This window comes from Rana temporaria, chromosome 7 (genome assembly GCF_905171775.1).
Source record: "Rana temporaria chromosome 7, aRanTem1.1, whole genome shotgun sequence".
In the NCBI taxonomy this organism is placed as follows: Eukaryota; Metazoa; Chordata; class Amphibia; order Anura; family Ranidae; genus Rana; species Rana temporaria.
The window spans coordinates 154,907,013-154,932,150 of record NC_053495.1 but is presented as its reverse complement, the minus strand read 5'-3'; the positions used below and the strand labels follow the sequence as shown (position 1 = coordinate 154,932,150).

The 25,138-nt window shown below is 43.6% G+C and overlaps 1 protein-coding gene across 2 annotated transcripts in view; it reads left to right on the top strand.

Moving 5' to 3' along the window:
* LOC120945789 overlaps nt 1–25,138 on the top strand; it is a 90,416-nt gene that overhangs the window by 39,502 nt on the left and 25,776 nt on the right. The window contains exons 7-10 of one of the 2 annotated variants that reach the window (XM_040360195.1): nt 9,286–9,333; nt 9,763–9,807; nt 12,208–12,255; nt 14,575–16,790. In XM_040360195.1, coding sequence (XP_040216129.1) covers nt 9,286–9,333; nt 9,763–9,807; nt 12,208–12,255; nt 14,575–14,736 — 303 coding nt within the window. In that variant the 3' untranslated portion in view covers nt 14,737–16,790. Of the gene's footprint in view, nt 1–9,285; nt 9,334–9,762; nt 9,808–12,207; nt 12,256–14,574; nt 16,791–25,138 lie in introns of those variants that run through there. The other variant, XM_040360194.1, reaches the window with a different exon arrangement.

Genomic DNA, 25,138 nt, shown 5'->3' with positions numbered 1-25,138 from the left:
GGACATGACAGAGATCACTGTTCCCAATCACTGGGAACAGTAGATCCCTGTCATGTCACCTGTCAGACCGAGGAAATGCCTTGTTTACATAGTCCTCCCGACTCGTGGGCACGCCCACAACTGAGCCTGCACCTCAGAGAATCAAGCTAAGGTGGAGGGAGATGAGGGCTTGCAGCAGATCTTTACGTAAGCTTATTTATTACAAAAAAGATGGCCGTGTAAAGCGCATGACAAGGCAATTGATCTTATACTGATCCAGATGCCATCATCTAAAATTAGCTTTAAGGCTAATTTGCACAATGTTGTATCTGTATCGAATAAGCCCATTGGTCTATAAAGTAAGATAAACTTATTCTTCAAGGACATTTCTAAGAAAAACAAAAATGTAAGCGGAATAAACATACCGTATAAATTTGAGTATAAGGCTAGTTTTTCAGCACATTTTTTGTGCTGAAAATGCCCCCCTCGGCTTATACTCGAGTCACCTTTTTGTGCCTGATCTCCCGGACTTTGGGGACCCGATACCGGCCGGCCATAGGTCCCCTGGACCCCAAGTGTGCAAAGTTTGTTGTCCGGGGGACCTACGGCCGGTGAGCACCGATTTTTCAAAGCCGGGCACCCCTTCCATAGACTCCCATGTTAAACTTTAATTTCTCCAGTGAGTTTGGGGACCCGGTACCGGCTGGTCGTGAGTCCCCTGGACCCAGAACTTGGTACACATGTATCACAATTTCTCCTCTACGAGCGTGCAAAGTATGTTGTCTGGGGGACCTACGGCTGGGGAGCACCGATTTTTTAAAGCCAGGCACTCCTTCCATAGACTTGTTAAACGTCAGTCTAGTCATGGGCACAGTGAGGCATGGACACAGTGAGGCATGGACATGGACACAGTGAGGCATGGACGTGGACACAGTGAGGCATGGACATGGACACAGTGAGGCAAAGTGAGGCACAGTGAGGCATGCAGATGGACACCCTAGGCTTATACTTGAGTCAATAAGTTTTCCCAGTTTTTATGTGGTAAAATTAGGTGCCTCGGCTTATATTCGGTTCGACTTATACTCGAGTATATATGGTAATTGGAAAATAATAAAACAGACATCAGTTCTTCAGTTGACTAAAAGAGTAAAATTCAGGACAAAACCCCCAAAAGTATGCATCACATACCGGTATTTATAAATGACATCAGCGCAACACATTTAGTGGAATTTTTATTAGGCGGTGAAGGTGGCATTTACCAAACATCCTTTGGTGTTGAATTGTTTACTGCATAATAAAACAAATTCATCAGTAACATTCATCTGCAGTGAATTGTTGTTTAATGCCATATTTACTGTTTTATATATATGTCTTTAAGTTACTCCCAAGATGACAAAAACACTGCAAAATACAGTGCATTCGGAAAGTATTCACAGCACTTCACTTTTTCCACATTTTGTTGTTACAGCCTTATTCCAAAATGGATTAAAACTCATTATTTTCCTCAAAATTCTACAAACAATACCCCATAATGACAACGTAAAGACAGTTGTTTGAAATGTTTGCAAATGTATTACATTTTAAAGAAAAAAAAAATCCCATGTACATAAGTATTCACAGCTTTTGCTCAATACTTTGTTGAAGCACCTTTGGCACCAATTGCAGCCTCAAGTATTTTTGAATATGATTCTACAAGCTTGGCACACCTATTTTTGGTCAGTTTCTCACATTCTTCTTTGCAGGACCTCTCAAGCTCCATCAGGTTGGATGGGAAGCGTCGGTGCACAGCCACTTTCAGATCTCTCCAGAGATGTTCAATCAGGTTGAAGTCTGGGCTCTGGCTGTGCCACTCAAGGACATTCACAGAGTTGTCCAGTAACCACTCCTTTGTTATCTTGGCTGTGTGCTTAGGGTCATTGTCCTGTTGAAAGATGAACCTTTGCCCAAGTCTGAGGTCCAGAGCAGGTTTTCATCAAGGATATCTTTGTACATTGCTGCATTTATCTTTCCCTCAATCCTGCTGCTGCCACCATTCTTCACTGTAGGGATGGTATTGGCCAGGTAATGAGTGGTGCATGGTTTCCTCCAGACATGACGCTGGCCATTCAAGACAAAGAGTTCAATCTTTGTTTCATCAGACCAGAGAATTTTGTTTCTGGCAAACTCCAGACGGGCTGTCATGTGCCTTTTACTTAGGAGTGGCTTCCGTCTGGCCACTCTATCATACAGGCATGATTGGTGGAGTGCTGCAGAGATGATTGTTCTTCTAAAAGTTTCTCCTCTCTCCACAGAGAAATGCTGGAGCTCAGCAGTGCCCATCAGGTACCTAGACACCTCCATGACTAAGGCCCTTCTCCCCCGATCGCTCAGTTTGGCCTTGCGGCTTCACTTCCTGGTTTTCTACTGTGCATGTGTGAGTCACGCTGTGCGTCCTCACTGGTCCATGCTGTCTTCTGGGACCTGTGTGTCTCCTAGAAGACAGCGGGGGAGGACAGAGTAGGAGCCGGAAAGTGGCGTAGGCCACCTCGATCACTGAGGTGATCCATACCCAGAAATGGGAGAAAATACCTATATTACACAGGTATCTGCTTCCTCCTCCCCCTGAAAGGTGCCAAATGTGACATTGGAGGGGGGGGGGGATTCCAAAAGGTGGAAGTAAAATTTTTGGGTGGAACTCTGCTTTAAGGTCGAATCTGTCAATTGAAGGCTTATGGTGTCTGTCGAATGTTCTAAGAGGATTCGACGAAGCAGCTAAACTGTATGATGCCGCAATCGTACAATTGCTGTTGAAATGTTCCGCCCACAACCTATAGTAGAATTCTAATGTTGTATGACTAGTAAGAATTATATTTATTAATTATTATTACTAGTCAACCAACATTAGAATTTTTCTATAGCTTATGGGTGGAGCATTTGACCATAAATGTCCACTCATGCTATCATATGCTTTTAGCTGCTTCGTCGAATCTTCATGTCTCTATAATGTTGAATATTTTCTCTTTATGTAGAATAACCTTGGACTAATAGAGTTAGGTTAGGCACAATCGACCGCAGATTCGATAGACACAGATTGCTATTGTCACTGTCATGTCAAATCTTTTATCTATATCGAACTGTTGTTACAACAAAATTAAAATAAAGCATTTTTTACGTCGGATCTTTCAGATTTCGGATTCTGACCGTTCTTTATCGTTTGTTAAAACAAATGCAAAAATCCCAGAAATACGGACAAAAATGCATTCGGACTAAAACAAATGCACATGTCTAACAAACTGTGGAAAAAGTGAAGCGCTGAGAATACTTTCTGGATGCACTGTATATCTTGCCAAAGACAGCTTGCTCCCCGGACCTGCAAGGAAGCAATGTATGGAGTAATGAATTTATCAGTAGGTCAGGATCTCTAGTCTTAAGGATAGGAGAAGGTGAACAGGTGATTTAAAAAAAAAATACTTAGGCCCAGATTCTCAAAGGCGTTACGCCGGCGCATCTTGATATGTGCGGCGTAAGTGTACAGATGCGCCGTCGTATCGATGCGCCGCACCCACAGAACCAGGTACGCCAGAAATTAGTCTTGTTCCGATCGGTGCAACGTTTGTACGCCGGCGTAGCTTAGGCACATATTTACGCCGAGAGCACCCAGCGCTCCCATTGATTTCCTAATCAAATATGCAAATGAGGGATATACGGCGATTCCCGAACGTACGACCGCCCGACGCAGGCTACGCGCGGTGCACGTAAGCTGTACGTCCGGTCTAAACTTGCCCCTCATAAAAGCAGGGGCAACTTTGCACCAGACGTGTGCAGGTCAGCTGGAGAGCAGCTTTAGCAGCACCCTTACGGACGAGCTGAGCAATCACACTTTCAGGACAAGACTTCTGTATGCCAACATGCCAGGGGCAGGCATGGTCATAGCACAACTAGTGTGCGCCCAGGCGCTTAGAAGGAGAAGGGCACGGGAGCGGTTTTACCGAACGCCATTAAACCTCTTTGCCATCGGGGAATCAGAGGTGTATCGCCTCTTCAGATTCAACACTCAAGCCATCCAGGAATTAACCACAATCCTGCATGATGACATCACCAGCCCAACACAACGCTCACAAGCAGTGCAGCCACTGTTCAAGGTCCTGGCAACACTGCATTTCCTTTCCACTGGCTCTTTTCAGCGCACAAGTAAAGGTGTGGCTGGGATGTCACAAACCAGCATGAGCAGATGTGTGCACCAGGTTGTCCCCGTAATCCTGAGACGCATGTCCAACCAAATCATCAGACCCACCCAGGAGCATCTGCGGATGAAGACAAGGGCAGATTTTGTCAGAATTGCAGGATTCCCACGCACCGTAGGGGCCATTGATTGCACACATGTGGCGCTACAGCCCCCCCATGACACCGATCACATATACCGCAATCGGAAGCACTGGCATTCAATCAATGTACAGGTGATAGTCGATGCCCAAGGCCTCATATGGCACGTCCGTGCCAAACACCCAGGATCCAGCCATGACAGCTACATATACCGTCAAAGCGACATCCCAATGGAATTTGAACAGAACGTGTATGGGGACAGCTGGCTGGTTGGTGAGTGACATGGGTGTCAGGTATGACTGTCCCCCCCCATGATGCAGACATCACGAAGGGCACATGCATGACTAACATCCTTCTGTCTTTTCCCTTCCAGGTGACTCTGGAACCCCCAAACCCCAGGAGAGGAAAGATACAATGCTGCACACATACTTACCCGTGGAGTGGTGGAACGCACATTTGGCCTCCTGAAGTCCCGTTTCCGATGCCTGGATAAGACTGGGGGTACCCTGTTGTATTCCCCAGACTTTGTGTGCCAGATCATCGGTGCATGTTGCATTCTGCACAACTTCGCAGTGAGAAGGGGCCTAGAGATTGACATACGTAATGACCTGACCCCCCAACCAGACATCCCCCCCTGACTCAGGCTACCCCGTCTGCTGAGGGATCAGCAATCAGGAGATGCCTCGATGAACGTCTCTTTGAACGTTAAACACACACATTAAACATGGCACAATGAGAATGCATGCATGCACACCACTGTGGTCCCTAGCACACACACCCCACATCCTCATCGAATTGGATTAGACCCAAGTAAACCACATGGTTTTAGGGAGCAGCAACGCCACGCCAAGGCTCCAATTATGTCACTGTACATTCATACACCTTTCACACGGCAGAGGGTGACACCCCTTTGCTGGCAGGAGTGTCACCCCCCCCATTCACACACCAGTCACACTATTCTGCACGCCTCACTGTGTGCTTTTTGAAAAAACACTCTTTACCAGAGCAAGATCAAAAAATAAATAAAACACTCTTTACCAGAGCAATAAGAACAAAAATAAATAAAACGAATTGCCCTGGCTGCTGCCACGGCCCCGGCTCCTCAACTGCCTGGTTGAGAGGGGGGGGGGGTTGCATCAGGCGAAGGAGCATCCACCGGGGCTGGAGGCCTGTCCTCTAATGCCACCGCTATCCTCCTCAGGAAGTTATTGGTCTCTGTTTGTACACCGACAATGGCAGCTGTGTGGCCCTGGACGGACTCATTTAGGGTCCGCACCTCTTCCACAAGGCTTGCCGTGGTGTTTTGTAGATCCCGCAAACATGATATTTTTGCAGTGGTGTTGCCTGCAACGTCCTGAAGAACATCGGTGACATGTCCCCTCTCCCCAAGGCTGTCAGCCACTCGACTGATGTCCTGGGCCATCGCACCCATAAGGCGGGTCTGGTTGTCCTGCGCAGTGGTCAGGGTCACAGGCAGCAACTCGGAAACCCCACTGCTTTTCTTCGTTGCCTTCCTGGGTCCACGAGAGGCTTCAGGCCTGGCATAGGGGGAGGGATTAGATGGAGGGGGTGGGTTGGGGATGGAGACAGAGGGAGTGGCTGGGTTGGAGATAGAGTCAGAGGATATGGTGGATCGTGTGCTTGAGGTCCGGGATGGACCAGCCAAGGTCGACAAATCCTCCAGGAAAAGTGACAGGGACACCTCTTCCCCCAAATGCTCCGCATCCTGAAGAACCTCCTCAATGGAGGTGTGGGCACCACTCTCCTCCACCAATGCCGCTTGCCTTCCCTGGGGGTCAGGGGCATCTTCATCAGATAAAGAGGGTGTGTGACGGGCAGGGGCATCAGCATCAGGGGATGGTGTGGGACGGGCAGGGGCATCAGCATCAGGGGATGGTGTGGGACGGGCAGGGGCACGAGACGGCCCAGCTACATCCTGGACATCTGTGGATTACACAAAATATTCACATGTTGGTGGACCCACACACTTGTCACATATTCCCTTCCCCACCCCCACACATGCTACACACCAGATAGTAGAAATAAACACTTACCTGTCCTCAAGGGCGGATGAACAGAATCATAGCCCGGCATTCCCTCAACTTGCACCCTGGTAAGGCACCGGGCAACAACCTCCTCATCAGGTGTCAGACGGACCCTTGAGGCAGGTCCCCCACCAGTGCCCCTGGCATGCCTCGCCATGAGGGCCATCTTGTCCTTGACCCTCCGGAGAAGATCATTTATCTTTTTGGCTATGTCTTTGGGCCTCCTTGCCTCATAGCCCACAGCATTCACCTGATCCGTGATCCTCTGCAGGATCTCGTTCCTTTTCCCCTTACTTGTGGTTTTGCTGCGGGACCCATGGAGGCGGTCATAGTGCCTCTCCATGCCAGCAAGAATGATGGCCCTCTCATCTGCAGAGAATTTTTTTTTCCTGCTCCTTGAATGCTCAGCAGACATTTCTCAAAGCACAGCAAAAGTTAGATCACCAAACCAAAACTAGACAGGTGTACTTTTGCACTCGATGGGCGCATGTCTGGGCGTATTTATGCACTGGGCGTAATCAATTGGTCGGCGCAACTCACCAATCACGTTGTGCGCATGCGCATAGGGGCGGGGGACACCCGATCACATGATGGCGCATGCGCCGTCCATTCAGACCTTCATTTGCATAAGGTCACGGTTCATTTAAATGTATCACGCCCACTTCCTTCCTACTTTCACTTACGACCACGAATATGCGCTACGCCGGCGAAAAAATGAACGTCTGTGATTCGAGAATACGGAGCTTACCTCTCTACGTTATGACGCCGTAGCACATCTTGGATGCGCTACGCCCGCATAAAGATGCGCCGATGTACGAGAATCTGGGCCTTAGTTGGTTTATAATAATAAGATTACTTTCTGCTATAGTAAAAACAAAAATGATTTACTAAAGGAATAGAGACTCATCACTTAGCTTAGTGAATAAGGTGAAGCTGTTTTCACTTTAATCATCCAATCACATGCAGGCCAAAATCCTGCTTGTTTATTTCTACTATATTATTGTCCCCAGGAAGAATACTTTTTGTGTTTTAACCGATTCAGCTCTTTGGGCATACGTCCAAATAGTGAACCTTGAATGTGTGTTTTGTTTAGCTGGTAACTGGCTTCAAAGTGAAAGTGATGCAGCAGCTGCCGATCACTTTCACACAGCCAGCAGTTTAGTGTCCCCCTCCTTCCATGGTTCCTAGGCTTTACCACGCTTACTGTAAATCCATGACTCAATCATATGCAAACAATGAAACTAGAAGTGATGTGACTTCCGGTTTCATATGCACCCTTTCCTAGCCAGTTCAGCCAGGGGACACATCTAACCATTCCGATCTGTGTGTTGTTAGATGGTGCAAAGGGCAGGAGAATCTATTAGACCCTTAGTGTCTCCATAAAGAGTACCTGTCACCTGCCCAATGTTATCACATAGGGGTTTAGTAACCCCTTATGATAGCAATCAAGTAAAAAAAAAAAAAATATATATATATATATATATATATTTATATAATGATAATAAAATATATATATATATATATATATATATATATATATATATATATATTTTTTTTTTTTTTTTTTAATTGATGAAAACCTCTATTGCCCTGACCACGAACATCAGTGTGAGAACAATGGGCCAGATCCACAGCCAGCGGGCTTAACTTAAATGTTCCTATTTAAGTTACACTGCCGCAAAATTTCTACCTAAGTGCCCGATCCACAAAGCAATTACCTAGAAATTTGCAGCTGTGTAACTTAAATCCGTCCGGCGCAAGGCGTGCACAATCTAATGGGGCGAGTCCCATTTAAATTAGGCGCGCTCCCGCGCCGGACGTACTACGCATGCTCCCGACGCTATTTTCCCGTTGTGCTTTGCGCAGATTTACGTTGCGCCGAGTTTCGAGAATCGCGACGGGTGTAAAAGAAAAAAAAAGAGTTGCGGCGGGAAAAAAAAAAATGTTAAAAAAATTTGACAGCAACGCGGGAAAGAAGGGTCTACTTTTACATGGTGTACTAAGTTTACACTTTGTAAAAGCAGCCCTAATTTTGCGACGGCAAACTAACACTTACGGAAAAAAAACTAAGGGAAAAAGCTTTGTGGATCTCCGTAAGTGCTAATTTGCATACCCGACGTGGAATTTCGACGAGAAATGCCCCCAGCGGCGGCCGAGGTACTGCATCCTAAGATCCGACAGTGTAAAACTATTACACCTGCCGGATCTTAGGAATATCTATGCGTAACTGATTCTATGAATCGGTCGCATAGATAGAAACAGGGATACGACGGTGTATCAGCAGATACGCCTGCGTATGCCTTTTGTGGATCTGGCCCAATAATTCTAGCACAATAGCTCCTTGTTAACTCTAAATAGATCAGCTGTAAAGGCTTCTAAAGCATCACTTATGGTGATTTTTTGGCACCAATTTGTTTTGGGTGATATCATGGTGGGAACATGCAATTTTAAGACATGTAATGTTTAGTATCAATTTACTTGATGCAATGTCATCTTTTATATTTAAACCAAAAATGGTTATAATATTATGTGGTTTTGCACTAAAATTCATTTTATTATATTTTTTCTGGAAAATGTACATTTAATAAACAGTTGCGCCAATATCATGTGAAACAAAAATCTTCCAATATCACTTTTTTATTCTGCAGGGCCTCTGCTTTCATAAAATATATAATGTTATGAGGGTTTAAGTAATTTTAATACCAAAAATGATGATTTTTGCATGTATGTGACAACTAAAAAAAATTGCTCTGGAGCCAAACTGGTTCATCATCATTCACAGGGGCGCTGAAACTAGTAGTCTGTTAATGGGCCACATGTTTATGTGGCTTAAGCCGCCAGATGGTGTTGCAGGCACACCATTTAAGCCTATGGGGACAGGGGACGGGGAAAGACCTTACTATAATCATTTTTGTAAAGAAATATAGTAATGATCTTTTTTTGGTGTTTGTTATTTTAGGGAAAACTGGGACTAGAACAAGTCAAGTCAAGTCTTTTTTGCACAGTGGTAAGGCCAAAACTGTATATTGACAACCGAGACATTTTATTTTGTTTAATATGTTAAATATGATATTTTCCAATGCATTGCGCTGTAATTAAATTTTTATCAGGCAAGTAATAAGGATTACAAATTTGTATATAATTTGGTATATTATTGCATTGAAATATGTGTAATAATTACATAAATTTGCATTTTATCTGAGACCACCACAACCCTTTGAGGAAGAAATCAGCCACACTGCTCATGTAAAACATATATAATTTATTAAATACAACATTATGAGGAAGTAATATGCTTTCTCATATTGTATTAAATAAATGGTGTTTTACCTATTCATGTCTCTGTTCACTGTATTAGAGGAAGATTTATATGATTTCTTTATGTATAAACTTTATTTACCCATGTATACTAATTAGAAAAAATATCCTCCAATAGACAGGAAAACTTTTAACATCAGAATGCCTGCAGAATGCCCTTGCGGTATGTATATATAATATCATCTGTAAATTAAAAATGGCAGAAAAAATAGACTGCGTCTATTATACTTCTTAATAGACTTCTTAGAATTATTAGTTGCTATGGGACCAGAATCTGAACGTTTCCATTCCATTGGGATATTTATTTAACCTCACTGGCGGTATGAGTATGTCCGATTTTTGCGTCTCAAAGTGGTACAATGTTTCTTTCTCATGGAAATTTTGAATTTTATATTGTAGGCCCTTAGGGCCAGATTCACAGCGGAGATATGACGGAGTATCTCAGATACTCCGTCGTATCTCTCAGAGTATCTATGCGACTGATTCATAGAATCAGTTACGCATAGATAGCCCTTAGATCCGACAGGTGTAATTGTTTTACACTGTCGGATCTTAGGATGCAATACCGCGGCCGCCGCTGGGGGGAGTTTGCGTCGTAAACCAGCGACGGGTATGCAAATTAGTAGTTACGGCGATCCACGACGGATTTTCGTGTTCGGTACGTCGTCGCCAGTATAGTTTCCCGTCGCAATTTTAGGCATCGTTTGACCTGCCCTAACTTTAGACAGCACACGTATGTGCTGTTTAAAGTATGGCCGTCGTTCCCGCGTCGAAATTTAAAAATGTTTTTGTTTTGCGTAAAACGTCCGGGAATACGAAAGTATGCTACGCACGTCGCACGTCGTCGCCGTTCGAAAAAATGACGTCACTTCGCGCAAAGCACGGCTGGAAATTCAAAAGTGAGCATGCGCAGTAGGTCCGGGGCGGGAGCGCGCCTAATTTAAATGGCACACGCCCATTTGAATTACGCGGGCTTACGCCGGATGCCACCAGCGTAGGTTTTCATTGCAAGTGATTTGTGAATCAGGCACTTGCGATGAAAACTTGCGGCGGTGTAACGTATCTACGATACGTTACGCCGCCGCACTTCTACGTGAATCTGGCCCTTAATTCTTAGGAATAACTCACTTGAATCTTTCCAAACAAGATTCTAGTAGACATCTCGAGTATGATAAAGTTTAAAACACAAAATCATAAATTATAATATAATAACTATAAATAATTATAAAAATGAATACAATTATAAAAAAATGTATTTAATTATGTAATCAAATCAAAAACACTGAAATTTGCTCAGTCGCAGAATCGTTTCTTTCATCACTTACAGTCTATTATGTGTGTGTTATGTATTTTGTACTTTTTGAATTTGCCGCTGGGCTCCACCCCCATGCGTTGCAACGCTCACAAGGAACGAAGCCCAAAACAGTGATACGCCAGGCGGAGGATCCGGCAGAGGACACAGTGGGAGGACAGTGCAGGATCCTAAGGACAAGGTAAGTTACCTGTCAAAAATAACACGGAATATCCAAGCTCAAACTTACCAACCAATCAGCAACCAACCAAATTCACCTGTCTAACAGTGCGTTTAAAAACAGGGGTTTTGTTGCACGCATTTGCAAATACATGCGTAAGCTACAGGCCCCATCAAGGCTCCCTGTGTACTGCAGTCCTTACTCTAAAGTTTAAAGTCTCCTCAGTGGAAGCACATGAATGCTGATGGATAGATGAAGGGAAGATAGCTGGAGGGAGCCCAGTGGTCAGGCAACACGCTAGCACCTTTGCTTCCATGTGCTGGGTGTTTAGTGTGCTCCTGCCCCTTTAAGGAGGGCTGGGCTCCCTCCAGTCATCTGCCCTTTATCTATCCATCAGCATTCATGTGCTTCCACTGAGGAGACTTTAAACTAAAGTTAGGACTGCAGTACACAGGGAGCCTTGACGGGGCCTGCAGCTTACGCATGTATTTGCAAATGCGTGCAACTAAACCCCTGTTTTTTAAACGCACTGTTAGGTGAATTTGGTTGGTTGGTAAGTTTGAGCTTGGATATTCTGTGTTATTTTTGACATGCCTTCACCCTTTCCAGTGCTCCTTACTGTATGAACCAGTCAAAGGTAGGGGCAGTGACAGTTAGTTTGTTTTTTTCAAGGTAAGTTACCTGTACCTGGATACTGTGCTGCAATCCCAAGTGTGGCTCGGGGTTACAGCTCTTGGTACTGAAAATTAACCCTGAGCTGCTAGGGAGGTTAATCAAGATGAACCCCATGCAGATATAAGAAACACTATTTAATTTCACTCAATAAAATTCATAAATACTTTTTGACAGTGGAAGTTGCAGAATAGTACAAGGTTAGTGAACAAGTCATTTGTCTGCTAAGGTTACCTTCATCTCAAAACTTCATGAACACAATGACAAATCTTTTGGCAGGTGAAAAATTATATAGATGTATCTGGAGTTTAGCTTTAAAGCATGCCATAGAGTATTCCGAGAAATAAATGTAAGTATATACAGTGTTGATCTTATTTGTGGATGTGAGTTGTTTTGTGAACTGTTGTATTTCATTTCAGACTGTTTCTATGGAATTAATTACCGATCTAAAAAGACTTTATTGTAAGGTAATATGGTCTACTATCTGAATATTTTTTTTTTCAATTTAACAAATATAAGATATTTTTTGTTATTTTTTATTACTAATTACTAATATAATCCTTTTGGCACAACTCTTGGAGTAGTTTTCTAAGTAGTAATTTCAGAGTTTTGTGTGTTCCCCAAAATGTTGTCCCTAACACCCCCTTATCAAAGAGAAGAAAAGGTGCTACCAACCTAGTGCATTAGTATGTAGATGAATGTTGCCTCTGCCAGTGCCACTCCAGCCACGCCCCCCAAATTTTTTTTTGCTCTGGGCTTAGTCACAGAGACCTCTGTGACCAAGGCCACATTCATCTACATACTAATGCACTAGGTTGGTAAGCATCACCTTTTTCTTCTTTTTGATAGTGCTCTTACACCTCTGAATGGTGCACTAATGCCAGCTCCCTTCACTAAAACTGTCAGGGAGATCTCTGTCTCGGCTAAGAGCTGCATGGCAAGTTTTATTTTGATCCCTAACACCCCCTACTGCATTTTTTTATCATGAAAAAAATTAGGTACATAGTTAGAAAAAACATGGTATAAAAAAGACACAAGTCCATTTAGTTCAAACAATAAAAGAGGAACAAATATACACTCATATATATATATATATATATATATATATATATATATATATATATATATAATTTTTTTTATTAGGTATAATACAATATTTCAATCACAGTCAAATAGCCTGTTCCGGCCCCCAAAAAATATACAAGAATACTTTATTTTCAAGTTTTAAGAAAACCCCAACCCTATCCAAACCCCCCCCCCCCCCACCCCACCCCCCCTTTTCTCTCCGACCAACCATCTTGTGTCATGACTTCCATTGCCTATCGCCCTTCCTGCTCTATACCATCCTTTCTGCAAATCTCTGTATCTGCTTATATTTTAACCAGTCTTGCCATTTCAGTTTGAATCCCCCTTCTCCTTCCTCCCCCATAAACCTTAGCTGTTCTGCATAATAAATTTCATTTATTTTACATAGCCAGTTCCTCACCGTAGGGCTCTTAGGACCCCTCCACTGTCTGGGAATCAAACTTTTCGCTGCGTAAGGTTCTCATGTACTGTTTGATAGGCATTTTAGTCCCGTGAAACAGGCATACCTACGCCTCTTCTGGTATTTTAATTCCAGTAATTTCCTCTGTTACTAATATCACTTTGTTCCAATATGTTTTAATTTTTGGGCAAGTCCACCATAAGTGTGACTTCGTTCCCGGTTCCGAACAGCCCCTGCAACAAAATTTAGAGGTTTCCCATTGCTAGGCATTTGTAATTCATTTCTATCAAACCACAATTGGTTGATGTGATATGTGCCAGCTTTAGTATTTTCCCAACATCTATCTCAGTTTCACCTGTTTCCAACTCCTCTTCCCATTTTTTAATATACTGTGGTGGCCCCAAAATTTTTAGCCCAATCAACATTTTATAAATCTGGGAGATCCCACCCTTTCCGTTTGGCGCTAAGCACAAGCGCTGTAGTGGGAGCAGATTACCCTCTGGCCTAATCGGATAAGGGAGGTATTCCCCGAAGTGTTTCAGCTGTGCATACCGACACCTATTTAAATAAAACATTTCTTTTTTTATTTTCAATTCCCCATAAGTGCATATTTTGCCTTCTTTTAATATAACCTTTAATTTTGTGCATCTTTTTTTTTAAAAATCCAGTTACCAAACAAACTAGCTTTCCTGGTGTAAAATAATTTGTGTCATTTAGTGGGATTAGTGGGGAATTATATCTTAATTTTTCCTTTTTGTGTACCATATCCCAAATTGACATTGATGTCAGTGTGATCATGTGCTTATTTAAATGTCTAAAATGTGCCGGAATCCAAATCTCTTTCCCTAATATTGCTTTATTCATACTACTTTCCAATTTAACCCACCTTTTCTCTTTATTTATTTTTACCCAATCAACCACCCGTGCCATATGGATTGCCTTGTAATATGTGTTAATGTCCGGTACCCCCAAACCTCTGTGTGCCTTATCTCTTGTTAATATTGCCATACTTATGCAGGGTTTTTTATTCTGCCATATAAACCTACCTAATAGCTTTTTTAGTGTTTTAAAGTATGCTTCCGGAAGTAAGATCGGAAACATTTGTATTTTATATAAAATCTTGGGGAGGGTTAGCATTTTAAAACTATTTATTCTCCCTAGCATAGACCTCTGTCTAGATGCGATTTTGTTTAAATCCCTTTTAATATCATTCAGTAGTGGAATGTAATTATGTTGGTATATTGACTCAAGTGATGATGTAATATTGACTTCTAAATATTTTAACTCGGTGTCTCTCCAGATAAATGGGAAGTCTTGTTTGTATCTACATTCCTTCTGTGCTTTGACGCTTATGTTAAGTATTTCTGATTTTAGGGGATTCATTTTGAAATTTGATACCTCCCCATATATTTTAAGAGTTTTTAATAAGTTAGGGAGAGTTAGCGTTGGGTTCATTATGTAGAGAAGAATATCATCGGCATACACCGTGAGTTTGTGTTCCTCTTCTTCTATCCGTATCCCCAAGATGTCGGGATTATTTCTAATCCCAGCCAGCAGTGGTTCTAGAGATAGGATAAACAATAAGGGGGACAGGAGACACCCCTGTCAGGTCCCATTAAACATCTCAAAAGACCCTGATACTATCCCATTTATTTTAACTCTAGCGGTTGGGTGGTTGTAAAGAGCATTTATCCACCCCAACATCTTAGGTCCCACCCCATATTCCTCTAATGTATTTTGTAGAAATCCCCAGTCTACGCTGTCAAACGCTTTTTCAGTGTCTATTGACAGTAGTAGACCTGGGGATTTACTTTATTTTTTTTTTTTTTATCAATATGAGTATTCTAATACTATTATCCCTATTTTCCCTGCCTAGGATAAAACCCACTTGATCGGTATGCACCAGATCTTTCATTATTGACTTCATTCTGCCTGCTAATATTTTAGCGAACAGCTTCACGTCAGCATTCAGTAGGGAGATGGGTCTGTAACTGGAGCACAGAGAGGGATCCTTGCCTTCCCTAGGGATTATCATTATTGCGGTCTCCAATGCCTCGCGGCGAATCTCCCAATTAACGCCGATACCATTCATTCAGGAGCACATCTTTGGGACCAAAATATCGCTAAACTTCTTATAGCCCGTCGGGACCTGGGCTTCTCCCTGCAGGGGACTCCTTTAAATTTTCCCGTATTTCTGCTTCCGTAATGGGGTCTTTTAAGCTATTAAATTTATCCGCTGGTATTTTTTTTAGGCCTATTTCTGTTAATATTTTTTTAGTATTATCTGACCGCATTTTTACTTTGTCTGGAGGGTCTCTTTGGGTTATCGAGTACAGCTTCCCATAATATTCTTGAATACTCTTGCAATTTCGGGGGTTGTGTCTACCTTTTCATCCTTACCCGTTTGTATGCTTTCAATAAAGTTAGTCCTAGATTTTTTTTTAACAGTTTGGATAGGTATTTTCCCGACAGATCACCCCATTGATACCTCTCTTTCTTAAGTCTATAGAGGGCCGTTCTGTTTACCTGTTCAATGAGATCTCTTAACTCCTCTCTTTTTAGAATAACGGCGCGTTCGACTTCAGGATCACCTGTTTGTTTGTGACACTGTTCGAGATCAAATATTATTTTATGTAACTCATCACCTTTCCTCCTGCTCTCCTTTTTTTTTTGCTGTTCCTATTGCAATCAGAATTCCCCTAATATAGGCCTTGTGAGCCTGCCATACTAATGATTCTGACATGCATTCTGAGCTATTTGTCCTATATATATATAATACTATACCTACAGTTTATCCAGAGGAAGCATTATCCAATTTGCTCCAACAAGGGAAAATATTCCTTCCTGATCCCCCAAGAGGCAATTGGATATTCCCTGGATCCCTGGATTAAATTCAATAGCAGTGGGGAGGGATTTGTAAGACCGACCAACAATGGCCACAGCATGTGAAGCCCTGCAATATCAGCATAGAAATCTTTCCAGTGAAATGCTCAGAGAATAAAGGATTCTGGTCTCCATTCTCAGAACCAAATCTCAGTATGTAGGTGTCCAGACACTTTTTCTCTAACTATTGCATGCAATCCTATAACTGTCAATTCATTTTACCATTTTGCTGTATTTAATGTAAAACACTCTTGAAAAGGGGTTAAAGTCAATTCACAGAAGAAATAAATAATAAAATGCACGAAGTAATTAAATAATGGTTCATTCATGTGGTATTTAAGGAATGTAAAAATGAATAACCGATTTTGAGTTGTCTCTGCTTTTTTGGATCAGTTCTCTCAACAGTATTGCAACGAACCTGAATATGGAAATCATTGGGGATGCTTTACTTAAAGTATACTTAATGGAAAAACACTTTTTTTTTTTCGTTTTGGATAGAGTGGAGGTGGATTAGAACATCTGTCAGGTTTTTATTGTTGTTTGTGCCTTCATTAGGGAGATACACCCTCTCAATGTTTTTCCTGTTTACCGTTATCATTATCATTGAAAGTAAAAGTAAAAGAAAATCTCCCAATGGGAAGCGGATGGCAAAACTGACAGGGGTTATAACTAGGGTTGAGTGAACCCTAACTGTAAAGTTTGGGTTCGGTACGGACTTTGGTTTTTGTACCCGAACTCGAACCCGGACATTTTGCTGAAAGTTCAGGTTCGGGTCCGGTGTTCGGCAATTTACGGCGGGCTGCAGGGCAGCCAATCACCATTTGTTTTAATTGTTTTACTTAGAAGCCATCACAGCCATGCCTACTATTGGCATGGCTGTGATTGGCCAGTGCAGCATGTGACCCAGCATGTGACCCAGCCTCTATATAAGCTAGAGGCACATAGCACAGCTCGTCACTCTGCATTAGCTAGGGTAGGGAAAGGCTGCTGCTGATCTGAGGGAGAGATTTAGATAGGACTATCCTGCTTCACAAATCTACACCAGCAACGTTTCTTTCTGTGAGATACTCTGCATTAGCTAGGGTAGGGAAATGCTGCTGCTAATCTGAGGGAGATATTTAGATAGGAGTCAGTCCTGGTTCACAAATCAAATTGCACCTGCACTGCATCTGTTCCTGTGAGATAGTCTGCATATTGCAGCTGCACTGCATTTATTTTTGTGAGATACTCTGCATCAGATAGTTTAGGACAAGGTTCCTGCTGATCTGAGGGAGAGATTTAGATAGGAGTCAGTCCTGGTTCACAAATCAAATTGCACCTGCACTGCATCTGTTCCTGTGAGATAGTCTGCATATTGCAGCTGCACTGCATTTATTTTTGTGAGATACTCTGCATCAGATAGTTTAGGACAAGGTTCCTGCTGATCTGAGGGAGAGATTTAGATAGGAGTCAGTCCTGGTTCACAAATCAAATTGCACCTGCACTGCATCTGTTCCTGTGAGATAGTCTGCATATTGCAGCTGCACTGCATTTATTTTTGTGAGATACTCTGCATCAGATAGTTTAGGACAAGGTTCCTGCTGATCTGAGGGAGAGATTTAGATAGGAGTCAGTCCTGGTTCACAAATCAAATTGCACCTGCACTGCATCTGTTCCTGTGAGATAGTCGGCATATTGCAGCTGCACTGCATTTATTTTTGTGAGATACACCTTGTATATACTTTTCTTCTATTGTGCTATTCCAAAAACATCCATTTAGGGCAAACAAATATATTTTGCAGTGTTTCCTCCAGTGTTTCCCGTGTTTCCTCCATATCTGTAAGTGTGAGATAAACACTTTAGTTACTGTTTTTCTGTTGTTCTATTCAAAAAACACCAAGTTTGGTGCAAAAAATATATATTTTGCAGTGTTTCCTCCAGTGTTTGCAGTGTTTCCTCCATATCTGTAAGTGTGAGATAAACACTTTAGCTACTGTTCTTCTATTGTTCTATTAAAAAAACACCCATTTACGGCAAATAAATATATTTTACAGTTTTTCCTCCAGTGTTTTCTGTCTTGCCTGCATATCTGTACGTGTGAGATACACACTTTACATACTGTTTTCTATTGTGCTATACAAAAAAAAAAATATTTTGGGCAAATAATTTTTTTTGGTGCATTTCCTGCATATCTGTAGGTGTGAGATAAACACTTTAGCTAGTGTTCTTCTATTGTTCTATTCAAAAAACACCCATTTAGGGCAAGTTCCTAAATTTTTGGAAAAATGAGGAGAACGTCAAATAAGGGACTTGGCCGCGGTCGCGGTGCTGCTGGTGGAGCTCCTGTTGCAGGGAGAGGACGTGGTCAATCTGTGCCAGCTACACGCACAAGTGAAACACCTTTCTCAGGTGCGAGTAGGCGACAGAGCCTGCAGCGGTATTTGGTCGGGCCTAATCCGGCTCTACGAATGTTGAGGCCAGGAGCAGAACAGGCGGTAGTAGATTGGGTTGCTGACAGTGCCTCCAGTTCCTTCACATTGTCTCCCAACCAGTCAGAGTTGGCACCTGCAGCCGATGTCCATCAGTCTTTCACCTTACCCCCTTGCAAATCAGCCAAGCAGTCTGAGCCCCAAATCATGCAGCAGTCTCTTCTGGTTTTTGATGAGTCTGTTAGCATGTTTTCCCAGGGCCATCCACCTAGCCCTGCCCCAGAAGTGGAAGAGATTGAGTGCACCGATGCCCGACCACTTATGTTTCAAGATGAGTTCATGGGGGGACCGTCACAGCACATCTCGGATGATGATGAAACACAGTTGCCAACTGCTGCTGCGTTTGCAATTGTGCAGACCGACAAGGAGGGCAGTGGTGAAGACTGGGTGGAAGATGATGTGGTGGACAATGAGGTCCTCGACCCCGCTTGGAATCAACCTCATGCAGGTGACCCATGTAGTTCGGAGGAAGAGGCGGTGGTCGCACAGAGCCACCAGCACAGCAGAAGAGGGAGCAGGGTGCCAAAGCGGAGCGTCCGCCCCCTAGACAGTACGCCTGATACTGCCAAACGCAGCAAGGGACCGAGCACACCAAAGCCAGGTCCAAGGAGTTCCCTAGCATGGAAGTTCTTCACACAATGTGCTGATGACAAGACACGAGTGGTTTGCACGCTGTGCAATCAGAGCCTGAAGCGAGGCATAAACATTCTCAACCTGAGCACAACCTGCATGACCAGGCATCTAAGTGCAAGGCACGAGCTGCAGTGGAGTACACACCTCAAAAACCGAGAAAGGTCTCTTGTTCCTCCTGCTTCCTCTTCTGCTTCAGTCTCAGGCCTCTCAGCCTCTTCATCCACCTCTGTAGTGACAGTGCCACCTGCCACCCCGCAATCAGAGGATCGGCAAGCAACACTGCCACCTGGGTCACCAAACATCTCCACAATGTCCCATGGAAGCATTCAGCTCTCTATCTCCCAAACACTGGAGCGGAAGAGGAAGTACCCCCCTACCCACCCACGATCCCTGGCCCTGAATGCCAGCATTTCAAAATTCCTGGCCTTTGAAATGCTGTCATTCCGTCTGGTGGAGACGCAGAGTTTTAAAAGCCTGATGGCATTGGCTGTCCCACAGTACGTCGTGCCCAGCCGCCACTACTTTTCCAGACGAGCCATCCCTTCCCTGCACAACCAAGTGGGGGAAAAAATCAGGTGTGCACTGCGCAACGCCATCTGTGTCAAGGTCCACCTAACTACGGATACGTGGACCAGTAAGCACGGTCAGGGACGTTATATCTCCCTAACAGCGCACTGGGTAAATGCAGTGGTGGCTGGGCCTGAGGCGGATAGCAGTTTGGCGCATGTCCTTCCACCACCAAGGATTGCAGGCCGCTTCAGTTTGCCTCCAGTTGCTAATTCATTCTACTCCTCTTCCTCATCCACGACCGCCTCCTCATCCGGTCAGCGTAACACAATCACCACCAACTTCAGCACAGCCATGGGTAAACGCCAGCAGGTAGTTTTAAAACGTTCCTGTTTGGGGGAAAAACCCCACACCGCGCAGGAGTTGTGGAGGGACATGGAACAACAGACTGATGAGTGGTTGGCGTCAGTGAGCCTCAAGCCGGGCCTGGTGGTGTGCGATAACGGGCAAAATCTCGTAGCAGCTCTAGGCCTAGCCGGTTTGACGCACATCCCTTGCCTGGCGCATGTGCTGAATTTGGTGGTGCAGAGGTTCCTTAAAACTTACCCCGATATGCCACAGCTGCTGCAGAAAGTGCGGGCCATCTGTGCGCACTTTCAGCGTTCTCACCCTGCTGATGCTCGCCTGGCAGCGCTGCAGCGTAACTTTGGCCTTCCCGCTCACCGCCTCATATGTGACGTGCCCACAAGGTGGAACTCCACCTTGCACATGCTGGCCAGACTGTGCGAGCAGCAGCAGGCGATAGTGGAGTTTCAGCTGCAACACGCACGCGTGAGTCGCTCTGCGGAACAGAACCACTTCACCACCAATAACTGGACCTCCATGCGAGACCTGTGTGCCTTGTTGCGCTGTTTTAAGTACTCCACCAACATGGCCAGTGCCGATGACGCCGTTCTCAGCGTGACTATCCCAGTTCTATGCCTCCTTAGGGCGATGATGGAAGAGGATGTGGCACAGGAGGAGGAGGAGGAGGAATCTGGATTATTTCCAAGGCTTTCAGGGCAGTCATTCACAAGTGGCTCCGAGGGTGGGTTCCTGCACCAACAAAGGTCAGGTACACAATTGTCCAGCAAGGGCACAGTTCTGGAGGATGATGAGGTGAAGGAGGAGATGGAGGAGGAGGAGGAACCATGTTCACAGCAGGGTGGCACCCAGACCAGCTCATGGTCATCACTGGTGCGTGGCTGGGGGGATACAGAGGACACAGATGATACACCTCCCACAGAGGACAGCTTTTCGTTGCCTCTGGGCAGCCTGGCACACATGAGCGATTACATGCTGCAGTGTCTCCGCAACGACAGCCGTGTTTCGCACATTTTAACAGGTGCTGATTACTGGGTGGCCACCCTGCTGGATCCCCGTTACAAGGACAATGTACCGTCCTTAATTCCCTCACTGGAGCGTGATCGCAAGATGCGCGAGTACAAGCGCACGCTGGTAGACGTGCTGCTGGTGGAATTCCCACCTGACAGCGGGGGCACATTGGAAGCACAAGGCGAAGGCAGAGGAGAAGAAAGAGGTCGCCAACGCAGCCGGGGCACCACCAGCACCTCAGAAGGCAGGGTTAGCATGGCCGAAATGTGGAAAAGCTTTGTCAGCACGCTACAACAACCAGCACCACCAACTGATATGGAACGTTTTAGCAGGAGGCAGCATTTCACCAACATGTAAGAAAGAGGGGGTGTAGTGGCGCTTGCAGTAAATAAATATGACAAGAAACGCACAGCAACGTGTGATAATGTCCAAAAAAATGTGTTCCACTCCAAATTCCTCTTTATAATCCTCTCGCATCAATGACTTAAGATGTGAAGGAGGGGATGTGTGAAGATAATGAGATCCAAACAATATTTATGACTCAATGTCTAGAGTTCATACACAATCATATAAGATGAAGCAAAATGTGGATAATTGCATTTGTATGAGTGAATCCATGTAACCACAAATAAACGTAGTAAAAGGGTGAACCCAAATGACAGTACGTGCACTATAATACTATAATAATAGGCAAAAAAAAAAAAAAAATGCACAGCAACGTGTGATAATGTCCAAAAAAATGTGTTCCACTCCAAATTCCTCTATAAACTCCTCTCACATCAATGACTATGATGTGAAGGAGGGATTGGGTGAAGATAATGAGATCCAAACAATATTTATGACTCAAAGTCTTGAGTTCATACACAATCATATATGATGAAGCAAAATGTGGATAATTGCATCTGTAAGAGTGAATCCATGCAACCACAAATAAACGTAGTAAAATGGTGAACCCAAATGACAGTACGTGCACTATAAAGTCTGTGCCTAAAAATATATAAATATATAATAAATAAATAAATAATGTTCCAGTTAGGTGCACTAATTAAATGTGCCAAATAAATAAATAATGTTCCAATAATCAAAGTGTCCCGAAAAAATTCCCATGCAAAAAACAGGATAATTGTATCACAGTGAACGTGGAATAAATAATAAAGTGCTTGATGCAAAAATTCCCAAAAAGTGCAATAGTGCTAGGTTAGAGGATGATGCTGCAATCCAATGCACGATCCATTCCGTGTAGTAGTGCAGAATCAGAATGTAAATACTAGCCTCTCACCTCATGAAAGGCTAATTAGAGCCTTTAGGTAATATGAAGGTCAGCAGGGGATAGCTCTGGATCCAGGGCAGCCCAGGTAATTTTCATCACATAAGGTCCCAGGTAATTTTCATCACATAAGGTCCCAGCCGCTCTCAATAAAGCATAAGGCAAAACTCCATAGTGTAGTAGGTAGGAATAACATTTAATAACACATAGTATCACTTACAGTTAAAATCTTTGAACACCAGCAGCAACAGCAAACGGTTCACAGACAAACGAAATGACAGACAGCTAATCTCCGCTCTCGGCCGCGAGCGGAAATAACGTCACCGACGGCACTTCTCCAAACACCTGACGCGTTGCGTGGCTGAACTACGCCACTTACGATTAAGTGGCGTAGTTCAGCCACGCAACGCGTCAGGTGTTTGGAGAAGTGCCGTCGGTGACGTTATTTCCGCTCGCGGCCGAGAGCGGAGATTAGCTGTCTGTCATTTCGTTTGTCTGTGAACCGTTTGCTGTTGCTGCTGGTGTTCAAAGATTTTAACTGTAAGTGATACTATGTGTTATTAAATGTTATTCCTACCTACTACACTATGGAGTTTTGCCTTATGCTTTATTGAGAGCGGCTGGGACCTTATGTGATGAAAATTACCTGGGACCTTATGTGATGAAAATTACCTGGGCTGCCCTGGATCCAGAGCTATCCCCTGCTGACCTTCATATTACCTAAAGGCTCTAATTAGCCTTTCATGAGGTGAGAGGCTAGTATTTACATTCTGATTCTGCACTACTACACGGAATGGATCGTGCATTGGATTGCAGCATCATCCTCTAACCTAGCACTATTGCACTTTTTGGGAATTTTTGCATCAAGCACTTTATTATTTATTCCACGTTCACTGTGATACAATTATCCTGTTTTTTGCATGGGAATTTTTTCGGGACACTTTGATTATTGGAACATTATTTATTTATTTGGCACATTTAATTAGTGCACCTAACTGGAACATTATTTATTTATTTATTATATATTTATATATTTTTAGGCACAGACTTTATAGTGCACGTACTGTCATTTGGGTTCACCATTTTACTACGTTTATTTGTGGTTGCATGGATTCACTCTTACAGATGCAATTATCCACATTTTGCTTCATCATATATGATTGTGTATGAACTCAAGACTTTGAGTCATAAATATTGTTTGGATCTCATTATCTTCACCCAATCCCTCCTTCACATCATAGTCATTGATGTGAGAGGAGTTTATAGAGGAATTTGGAGTGGAACACATTTTTTTGGACATTATCACACGTTGCTGTGCATTTTTTTTTTTTTTTGCCTATTATTATAGTATTATAGTGCACGTACTGTCATTTGGGTTCACCCTTTTACTACGTTTATTTGTGGTTACATGGATTCACTCATACAAATGCAATTATCCACATTTTGCTTCATCTTATATGATTGTGTATGAACTCTAGACATTGAGTCATAAATATTGTTTGGATCTCATTATCTTCACACATCCCCTCCTTCACATCTTAAGTCATTGATGCGAGAGGATTATAAAGAGGAATTTGGAGTGGAACACATTTTTTTGGACATTATCACACGTTGCTGTGCGTTTCTTGTCATATTTATTTACTGCAAGCGCCACTACACCCCCTCTTTCTTATATGCTGATTGGTGCGTGAGCACTTTCATGTAGTGGCTGCTGCATATATTTGTTTATTTATTTTACACTTTGTTTATTAGTTAGGTTACCCTAGGTTAGTTGTGGTTTCGCGCATTGGTTCCCCCCCTTTTATATTTCACCAACATGGTTGAGCAGTATCTGTGCACACGCCTACACGTACTGAATGATGGGTCTGCCCCCTTAAACTTCTGGGTCTCCAAATTGGGCACATGGCCTGAGCTTTCCCTTTACGCCTTGGAGGTGCTGGCCTGCCCTGCAGCCAGTGTATTATCTGAACGTGTATTTAGCATGGCAGGGGGCGTTATCACAGACAAGCGCAGCCGCCTGTCCAGAGACAATGTGGACAAGCTCACGTTCATTAAAATGAACCAGGCATGGATCCCACAGGACTTGTCTGTACCTTGTGCAAAATAGACACCGGGCCGGCCTTACCCAGCCATTCTTTTTTTTCTTATCTTTCTAGGGTTGCCACCTCATCCATTTAAAAGCGAAAACATATTAATTACACAGGTTCTCTAGCTGATTAAGGTGCTGCTAATTAAACTCACTTGGTGCCTTATCGCTATTAAATTAGCCCCAGAACCTGTGTAATTACTATGTGTTCGGGTTTAAAGGGATGAGGTGGCAACCCTAGATCTTTCTCACTCTTTTGGGGTGTACCCTAATTTAAAAAATAAATCAATTAAAAACCAAAACCTGCTGTGTTGGCTACCTCGTCCTCCTCCACCGCCGCTTCCACCTACACCGCCACATCCACCGCCACCTCAACCTCCTACTCCATATGGACCTCGTCCTCCTAGGTCAAGATTATTATTTTTTGTTTTTTTAAGTTATTTCCCTATCCACATTTATTTTCAGAGTACTTGCCATGCTCTTACCGACATTTTGCTGCCATTTGCAGCCCTCTAGCCCTTTCCCTTAGTGTTTTAGAGACATTTTTGTAGTAAAAAAATCGGGTCCACATTGACTTCAATGGGGTTCGAGTTCGGGTCAAGTTCGGGTCCCGAACCCGGACTTTTTTCCGAAGTTCGGTCGAACC